We start from the raw sequence: 9,753 nt of genomic DNA on the forward strand, positions 1-9,753 counted from the left end.
GCAAAACCAGCACCCATCTGCCACAAATCACAAATCTTTTTTTTTAACAGTGGTAAAATATACTTTTTTTACTTTCTTTAATCGGAAGAGCATAAAAAATTATTAGTAAAATAGATATCAGGCAAACAAAAAGGTGTTTATAAGTCCAGTTACCTTGGAGCTTATTTAAACTAAGAGAAATAGGTCATAATGTTTTCATGCAATGCATACTTTCTTCTTTAAATAACAGTCATGACAAATCGCAGAAGGAGTTAAGGAATGCTGTACTTTGATCCATACAAAACACCAACATTTGGGGTTGTACATAATAGAGAAATATGTCAAAAATGTCAAACACTTTGCAAACACTTTGCAAAACATACAGAGAGGCATGTCTTAGGTGAGCATAGGAATGCAGTTTAGAAAAGGGAAAGCAACAACAACAACAACAACAACAACACAGCTACTCAATTTCTCTAAAATCACTGAGCAAGAAGAGCAACATTGGATTTCATATACTGATTTTGCACACCTTCTATCCAGTACCTTGACTTAAATCCCAGGGCAACAGTTCAGACTCTCCTCCCCCATTTTTGGTAAGCACTGCGTGGTAAACTTGGATGACTTCCCGCCTGGACTTTACCTGGGAGTTGCCTTTTAGATGTTTTTCATTTAAAAGAGGGCAGGTTTGGCACCTTGATACTGATGTCACCAAGGTTACTATTTCTTGGGACCTCAGAAAGATTCATAAGCTTTATCGCGGACGCATCTCGGGCTGGAGCTCCTGCTGAGCCAGCCTTCTATTCTGCGGTTCGTCGTGTGCATCAGTGTGTGTAACAGTCTCATTGGCGGTGGTCCCCAGCACCATCCTCCTTCACCATTCTGCACGAATAATGTGAACCTTATCTACCTGGAACACTAAATCCAGTCCACAGACGTTTCCAAAACACTTGTCTCCTGGTTCTTGAAGACTTGAATTACATCTAAAATGCCAAGTTCACTTTCTGAAGGATCCACACGGAAGACAAAATAGAAAGTTGTGCCATGTCTCTGTATCAGTTTGCTGTCAGACCCGGCTGTTCACAACCCTCCTTCTGGGAAATTACAAATATTTTCATTCTTAGATTCCCCATGGAAGGTCTCCCTGATGGTTTGTTGCTGTGTATCTTCACTGTCGGGCTGGTAGAACTTGGAGAGCCGTGGCTTCCCCTGGTTGTTGAAGACGAGGATCGTCTTGATCATGGCTGGGCTGGGCCCACTGGGTGGGCACTAGGGGGGCCAGGGTAGGGCTGGCACACCAGCTGAGCCTCGAGATCTTGCGGGCATCCCTTCCCCAGTTGCCCCCTCCCAGATGCATGTGCTCTCCCCAATTACAAATCTTTTTTGTCGCACACTGTTATGCAATTATTTCAGAACTTCTAAACAGAAAGCTTGATTAACTGTCTGACCTGATAGAACAAACTCCAAATGCACTATGAGCCAACATTTAGATCCGTTTGAGAAGTTGACTGATGTCCAGAATGAGGTTCGTCATCAATGGACATTTCACCTTTTGTGAAACAAGAAAACCTCTCACACACTTGAGTTTTTCTCATAGCGCTGTCCTTATAAGCTGTATTCAACATCACAACAGTTTCTGTGGCATTTTTCCTGAGCAGGAAACAAAATATCATACCTGCATGCCGTTCTCTTAAATCAACCATCACAAAATACAAGGTTTGAGCAAAACTGTGTTTAGGAAAAAATTCACTGTGACCAGAGAGAACCTTCCCAGGGGACACCACTGGGAGCACTAACTCAGAGCGAGTTGCTCTGTGCTTGCCTGGTGGGAAAAATGTGTCCTCCGGAAGGAAGCTCTGCCCAGCGGAGGTTTTTCTGGGGTGAAATATTACTCACCCACAAAGAGCAAAGGCGTCCTGACATGTTCTAACATGGAACAACCTTGGAAATATTATGTTGAGTGAAATCAGCCAGTCACAAAAGGCGAGTACTCCGTGATCCCGCTTGAATGAAATAGGACAATGCACACACACAGACCGGGGCTTATTAGTGGTCATGGAGCGTGGAAGGAAAGGGAGAAGAGGGAGCCATTGCCTACGAATGACTCTGCTTCTGTTAACAGTCGTGGGGTACTTCAGAAGGCTAGTGTTAGTGGTCTTTCATGTCTCACCACATGGTGTCACGGAATCATCCGTGTTAAAATTGTTGGCCTGGTCAATGTTTTGTCAATATAGATACACACACACACACACACACACACACACACGCATATAATAATAGTATCCCACTGGGCTGCGATCCGCATGACCGGAAGTTTCAAACCACCAGCAACTCCTCGGTAGGAAAACTGGATTTTCTACTCTCATCAGCAATTACAGCCTTGGCAACCCACAGGGAGTGTCACTAGGAGTCAGCATTGGCTTGATGGCAGCGTTTTTTTGATAGTATATATTACATATATTATGTAGTATATGTGCGGTAGAGTGTATATTACGTAGTATGTAGATTTTAGTATAATCACAGTTCTAATCATATAAAGGGTCCCTCCCTTCCATAACTTAATTGCTTTCTCCTTTTTTTAAAAGGAGGGAAATGGACAGGAATTAAGTTATATTTAAATTCCTTCTTCCAAAGCTGATGGTGCCCAGCTATCAAAAGATATAGTCTGCGGTCCTATAGGCTTGAAGATAAACAAGCGGCCATCTAACTGAGAAACAACAAAGCCCACATGGAAGAAGCACACCAGCCTGTGAGATCACGAGGCATCGAAGGGATCAGGTGTCAGGCATCAAAGACCAAAAAAATCATATCGTTGTGAATGAGGGGGAGTGCAGAGTGGGGACCCAGGGCCCATGTGTGGGCAACTGGACATCCCCTTGCAGATTGCAGGGGGTTGCAAGGAGGAGACGAGCCAGTCAGGGTGCAGTGTAGCAACGATGAAACATACAACTTTCCTCTAGTTCTTTAATGCTTCCTCCCCCCAACTATCAATGATCCCAATTTTAACTTACAAATCCGGCTGGATTGGAGGATGTACACTGGTACAGAAAGGAACTGGAAACACAGGGAATCCAGGACAGATGAACCCCTCAGGGCCAGTGGTGAGAGTGGCGATACTGGGAGGGTGGAGGGCAGGTGAGGGAGGAAGGGGGAACAGATTACAAGGATCTACATCTAACCTCCTTCCTGAAGGATGGACAGTGGAGAAGTGGGTGAAGGGAGACGTTGGACGGTTTAAGATATGGCAAAATAATAATAATTTATAAATTATCAAGGGCTCAAGGGGGAGGGGGAGCGGGAGGGAGGGAAAAATTGAGGAGCTGATACCAAGGGCTCAAGTAGAAAGCAAATGTTTTGAGAATGATGAGGGAAACAAATGTACAAAAGTGCTTCACACAATGGATGGATGTGTGGGTTGTGATGAGTTGTACAAGCTCCCAATAAAATGATTGAATTATTAAAATAAATAAATAAATTCCTTCTTCCATTAATAATGCTCACCAATTAGGAGAGGAAATTCAGAAGGGGTGCAGTGAAGTGATATTACTCGGTCTGGCTCTTGTGCCCATAGTCTGTAACTCCCACGGAAACTAATGACTCAGTAGGAGCAAGCAAATAGCGAGTGTGGAACTACTCCGAGAGGACTGGTCCATTTTGTCATTCCACTGGATAGCAAGTGAGCCATTTTAGCATCAGGAAGAGAGAAGTCCAGGGCTAGCCAAAGAGGAATGAGCAGAGTGCATCCAAAATCCTTGTGCATAGAAGCCGTAGCAGCAGAGAGCAGACAGCGTGACAGGCTTCCTGGCTCACTGAATGAGTAAAGGTGAGCCCCCTCAGCAGTCGGCTGGCTTACAGAGAGGGGTACTGTGTGGAAATGTATCAGTACTAAAGGAGCTTTACATCATTGCAGTGTCCAAGGGTTGAAGGTTCAGAGAAAGACGTGTCTGTGGGCGTCCTAAGAAGAGGCACTGTAGGCAAAAGAACTGTACCTTTAAGATTTCTGATGCTGACTTGTAACCTGTTAACTTCCCAAATAAGCTCATCATTGAAGAAGACTGTCAAGAAGGGGCAGTTGGTGTGAGAATAGGGTACAAAAGGAAGGTAGGTGGAGGCATGTCTGACTTCTATCTCCTAGAACTAGGCCTTGGGCTGGTGAGGAGTTGGATTCCCCGCCCTCCTTGTATAGCTCAGGGAGGGGAGGTATGACCCCCTCTTTGACATGTCCTCAAGCCCCTCAGCTCACTGTCACTGAGTTTTCTAACCCAGAGCAACCCTATCTGGACAGGGTAGACCTGCCCCCGTGGGGTTCTCAGATTGTAACTCTCTACAGGAGTAGAAAGCCTCATCTTTGACCTGTGGAGCAGCTGGCAGTCAGGTGAATCATGAGTCAGCAAGTGGGAACAGAAAGCAGAGTCAATTTATTGAAATGGTCATATTCCCAAGCAATTTGAGATAGTACATCAAGTACTGAATTACATCAACTTTGGGGGGGATATAACATCAAGGACTGGTTTCAAGACTAAGCATTTGGTACTCATAAATTAACAGATTAACAGACGAATACTTCATTTTTAGAGAAGGTATTTTTTTCCAGCTCCATTTCCCCAATACGCTCAAACTATCCATATAAAATAACACTTTAACACACTAACATTAGGATCCATCACTACCATGAACACATGAGGAATTTCCCATTTATTTGTGACTTTAAAGGGCTTCAAGCCAGTGGATAAAAATTTTTCTCCCACATACAGGGAATTTGTTCCTGTTGTCTTTAGAGCCACCACAATCAAAATACAACTTTAAAAAGACAAAAAACAAACCAAAAAAAATCCTACCAGAAAACAGCACTGTAAAAGAGAACTTTCAGGTCTCAGAAGGCTGTGCAAAAGTAATAACAATTGGTGATTTTTTTTTTTCCCCCTAAAAAGCTCAACAACACTGAAAACTCGATCCCCATTCTTCTGTCTGTCTGTCTCAGTGCTTCTCACAGTCTGGTGTGCATTAGAAGTCCCTGGAGAACAAACACAGACACAGAGGGCCTGGCTCATTTCAGCCATAAAGGCCGGGGCCTCTGCATCTTTATTAAGTTCCCCGGAACGGTATCCAACGCAGGCTCGCCAAAGTCCCTTTGGAAGCCCGAAAAAACAGAACAAACAAGACGAAATATCCTGGGTTTGAGGTTGAGATCCAGGAATCTTAAAATCTTTTTATAAAAAAACTGTTCTTTGATTCATTTCTTTTGGAAGCATCCCCGGTGATGCTGATGAGCCAGCGCGGGCAGTACCGTTTCAGGACACTGCTCAAAGCATCTCTGGTCTCCGAGTTCCCGAAGGATATTCAGAACTTTGAGGTTGTTATAAAATGGGACCTTTCACAGACTAAATAGTGTGGAAGTGATTTGATACTAAAAACCCTGTCCGATTGAGCACTTGAATTACCTAATGATTTTCTATCTATCCACCCCCAGAGTTTTGATGGCTGTTAAGTGCTAGTCAACCAACGTGTTTGTCAGCAAGGATTCAGCTCAGTTCCATTCGCTCTCCCCGCTCCGGATGCGCCCTGCTGCCAGGAACACATGTATCTATCTATCTCCGCGCACCGCTGCCAAGGGATGTCCCATGCACTTCCCTGTGCACGTCAGCCCAGAACCCCTGGAAACCCTGCTCCATGTCCCCAGCTGGGACTGGATCCTTTGTGGAAACAGATGTTCCCACCACACATGAGTGGTTTACAAGCTGGACTCGTCTTGAAGCTAAGACAAGAGGAAGCTAATTATGACGTTAGATGCTTCAGACAATACAAAGACTTCTGGACCATGGCCAGGACTCCGAAACCCACAGAGGCCCAACGCCTTCCCTCTGCATCCTGGAATCCGATGTTTACATTCAAAATCTAAGATTAAAAAAAAAATCCTGAAATCAATGACCTAGAATTTGGGACACGACACTTGATCTTTCCCAGAAGTCATGGTGTAAACATCCACCACATGGAAAAAAGCAGGTCAAAAGCAGCCGAGAATTATGATCTGTGCACTAGACGCTGGTTTCTAACTCTTCCCATAAAATGCGACTTGGAGACGAGATGTTCCTCCTGGATCGGAAGGCACTCAAGTAGCCAGGTGAGCCAGCTGCAGGGCCGAGGTCATTCCTGGGAGACGCAGAGGTCCACGTGGGTCCTAGGCATCGTTTTAAAGAGAATGCCAGATCTCCTTACTGGACAGCTGGCTACAAGCCGACTGGCGGTTTCCAGGCACCTTTGAGTGTACCCAATAAAACTGCTGGGTGGGCATCCAAGGGAAGGGTTGGAAGACTTCCTCAAACTGGGATGGAAATTAGCCAAACGCTTCTAGCAGCACGTCCAGCTGGAGGAGGGCTCGGTTTGTAGATTGATGTAGTCCCCTTGGGCGGACAAGGACAGGGCATCTTCTCTGGAATGGCTCATCATTTTTTCAACGAGGACTCTACAAAACAAACAGAAAATAAGCCGAGGACCGTTAGAGAGGGAAGTACCAGGCATTGCTTGTTTGAGCAACTGACAGAATCCAGAAAAAAACCACAAAGTTCAAAAGGCCCCCAGACCCCACTCATCTCTGGAGAGAAGACCCACCCACGCCTGACCTTCAGAAACGAGCATTCGATGCCCCCTCTGTTCGTGTTCACGTGGAAACACGAAAAGAACACCCATGAGGAAGCAGTGGGTTGGTGCGGGGTGAAGGGAATCGACAAGCCTATTCCCCCACACAGCAGGGGCTTACTCACCTCATGGCCTCGTTAATATTCTTGTTCTCCTTGACCGAGGTTTCTGTCCAACCCATGAAACCATTTTCTTTACTGAACCGGTCAATCTGGTCCCGGCTCACTGCCCAAGGGGACAGATCACACTGGCAAAGAGAATACGAGACATCATGTACGTCTTGGGGATAGGAACACTGCTCAAATAGTTGAGAATCTAAAGCATTCTGCCACCAAGCACGCTCACTCAAAAACCTCACCGCCATCCAGTCAGTGCCGACTCCCAGTGACCCTATAGGGCAGGCAGAACTGCCCCAGGAGTTGCCGAGACTATAACTGTTTATGGGAGTAGAAAGCCCTGCCTTTCTCACGCAGGGCGACTGGTGGTTTAGAACTGCTGACCTTTCGGATCGCAGCCTAACGCATAACCACGATGCCGCCAGGGCTTCTGGTACTGCTCAAATACTTGTGAATTTAAAACATTCTGCTACCCAGGGTTAAGAACACTGGCATCTAAAAGCTAGAGATTGTGGCTCGTAGTCACGGAATCCTGCAGTGGTGATGGGGGGGCTACCGAGCAAAGGTCTGCTAAGTGGGACGGTCTCAGAAACCCACAGGCAGTTCTTCTCTCTCTGGCAGGGTTGTTAGGAGCTGGAATGGCATCAATGGCAGGGAATTGGGTGATGGTCCTTAGTGACCCTCAGATCTTCACCCCTGTGCCCCCTGGTAAACAAACAATACACACGTCTCTGAGGAGGACGAGGACACGAGAGAGGTAGGCACATGTTTAAATAAGCGACCACCAGGGATCAACTGGGCAGCACAGACCCCAGGACAATGCTCAGAAAGGCCAGGAACGAAGGAGGGGGGTGGAAACCGGGAACACAGGCAGGAAGTGGGATAAGGGACGATACATGGAGGGCTGCAGTCGATGAGATGAACCAGAACGTGCGTGCACTGCTGAATGGAAACCTGGTGATCATCCCGTTCAAATGAAAAAGTTAAATAAAATAAAATGAAATCTACAGCCAATATTCCTCCCCAAGGGTGGGGGAGAAAGAGAGATGATTCTGCCAATTTGAGAAGGGGAAAAAGATGCCTAGAACCAGGGGCATTTTATTATTATTATTTCGGCTCTGACACAGGAGCCCTGGTGGCGTCGTGGATTATGTGCTGGGCAGCTTCACCATAAGACCAGCAGTTCAAACCCACCACCTTGCTCTGCAGGAGAAAGACGAGGTTCTCTGCGTCTGTCAAACCGCACAGCCCCGGAAAGTAGCAATGAAAATAATGTTATGGTTGGGGGGTCACCACCACATGGAGGAGCTGTATGAAAGGGTCGCGGCATGAGGAGGGTTGAGAACCACTGCTCTAGAGGCTTCCCAGAGCAGGGGACCCTAGGCCACAAGGAAGCCCCTGCTCCTGGCTCTTCTTTCTTGGGGGGTAGTTCCACCAGAGAACATTTTAGACCACATTCTCTGACCCACAGGTATTCTCCAACCATAGACGGAGGCCAAGGGCCATTTCCCTAGACCAGGGATTGGCAAGCTTTTGAGACAGAAGAGCCAGTCTTGTCTCTCATAACAATTTAAAAATTATTCAAGAGTCATAAATACCCTTTTCCAAATAAATGAAAGCACTGTTATCTGAATAATGTCCTTTAGAAGTGTCCTAAATGAAACCATGATAGCTTATGTTCACTTTCAATTTCACTTCAGAGTCACATGGACGTGCCGAAAGAACAAGTCTCAATTTGCCAACCCCTGCCCTAGACTAACCCCCTACCTTATTGGCCAAGAGCAGGCAGGGCACTGGATCTCCACTGGGCAACGTGAGCTTGCTGTCCAGGTCCTGCTTCCACCTCTGGCTGTTGCTAAACGTGGTGGCATTGGTCACGTCAAACATAATAACGCACGCAGAGGCGTCCCGGTAGTACAGCCGAGTCATAGAGGTGAAGCGCTCCTGTCCTAGGGAGAGAGGAGAGGGGACTCCAGGAGGGGGCTCAGGAACAGTCTCTGTCCTCTCTGCCCCTCTGCCCCCTCTACCTTTGCTGTGAGAGAAAAGGGCACTGTGTATTGTGGTCATGATTTGACACCCAGGTGGTTCAAGTACAAATCCCCGCTCTACCACTTCCCATTGACGTGGTTTAGGCAAGTTAAGTGCTCTCTTAGTACTTTAGATTTCCCACCTAAAAGCAGGGCACAAAACAGCAGCTTCTCCATGGGGTTACGGAGAAGACCCACGAGTCGGTGCGGCTAACACGCTTACAAGCATGGAGTGTGTGGCACTGAGTGTTAGTGATGATTATTATCATCATCTCTACTTTCCAGGGAGCTGTTCGTCATCAAGGTCAGCCGAAAACACAGAAAAAGCGCCCCGCCCCCCTGCAGAAGCCTCCACTGATGGTCTGGACAACCCCCCACCTTGCCACCCGCTTCAGCCCCACCAATGCAGCTCTACCTCCCTTCAGGGCACAGTGTCTAGTGGACATAGCCACTCAACCCTTCCCGCTGCAGAGAACAGCGTGAGATTTCGTGGCCCCACCTTCCTCCCGCGAGCTCGCTGGTGGAACTGGGCCCTCCTCCCTGGGTTCTCCCCAGCCCGCCCAGCTCACCTGCAATGTCCCAAAGCTGCAGCCGCACCACCTCTGAGTCGGACCACTGGAGCACTTTCAGAGCAAAGTCCACTGAAAACAGCATGTGTGAGACACGTTAACAAGAGACACTCTCAGAAAAATCCCGCCCGAGGATGTGAGTCCTGCGAACGGCTCCACGAACACACAGCTCCCACCCCACCACAAGCCTCTCTTTATTTGGGGTGCTTCAAATAACCATTGTGCCTTCAGTCAAGATGCACACAGCCGTCGAGGCACCTGCTCGAGTGTTTCTGGGCAGGCGCTTCACTGACAGTGGTGACTGTTTACAATACAGGTACAGGCTCATGATTTCTGTTCCTTACTCCACTTCCATTGCATTGCCTGGCCCCTTTATTCTCCTACGGGAGCGAGAGGAAGGCTGTGAAGACTGACAGCCTCAGGAAC

The 9,753-nt window shown here is 47.2% G+C and overlaps 1 protein-coding gene and 1 pseudogene across 1 annotated transcript in view; both read right to left on the reverse strand.

The window, feature by feature from the left end:
* Positions 1 to 647: 647 nt before the first annotated feature.
* Positions 648 to 1,221, reverse strand: LOC101644859 (annotated as a pseudogene).
* A 3,153-nt stretch (positions 1,222 to 4,374) lies between these two features.
* The window catches only part of RAB29 (RAB29, member RAS oncogene family), a 12,033-nt gene continuing 6,654 nt past the window's right edge, over positions 4,375 to 9,753 (reverse strand). The window contains exons 2-5 of the mRNA XM_004699836.2: positions 9,328 to 9,399; positions 8,499 to 8,680; positions 6,741 to 6,862; positions 4,375 to 6,442 (exon numbers count right to left, since the gene is read on the reverse strand). Coding sequence (XP_004699893.1) covers positions 6,328 to 6,442; positions 6,741 to 6,862; positions 8,499 to 8,680; positions 9,328 to 9,399 — 491 coding nt within the window. The 3' untranslated portion in view covers positions 4,375 to 6,327. The remainder of the gene's footprint in view (positions 6,443 to 6,740; positions 6,863 to 8,498; positions 8,681 to 9,327; positions 9,400 to 9,753) is intronic.

The sequence above is a fragment of the Echinops telfairi genome, unplaced genomic scaffold (genome assembly GCF_000313985.2).
Source record: "Echinops telfairi isolate 266 unplaced genomic scaffold, ASM31398v2 ScPeMD7_7424;HRSCAF=8462, whole genome shotgun sequence".
Lineage (NCBI taxonomy): Eukaryota > Metazoa > Chordata > Mammalia > Afrosoricida > Tenrecidae > Echinops > Echinops telfairi.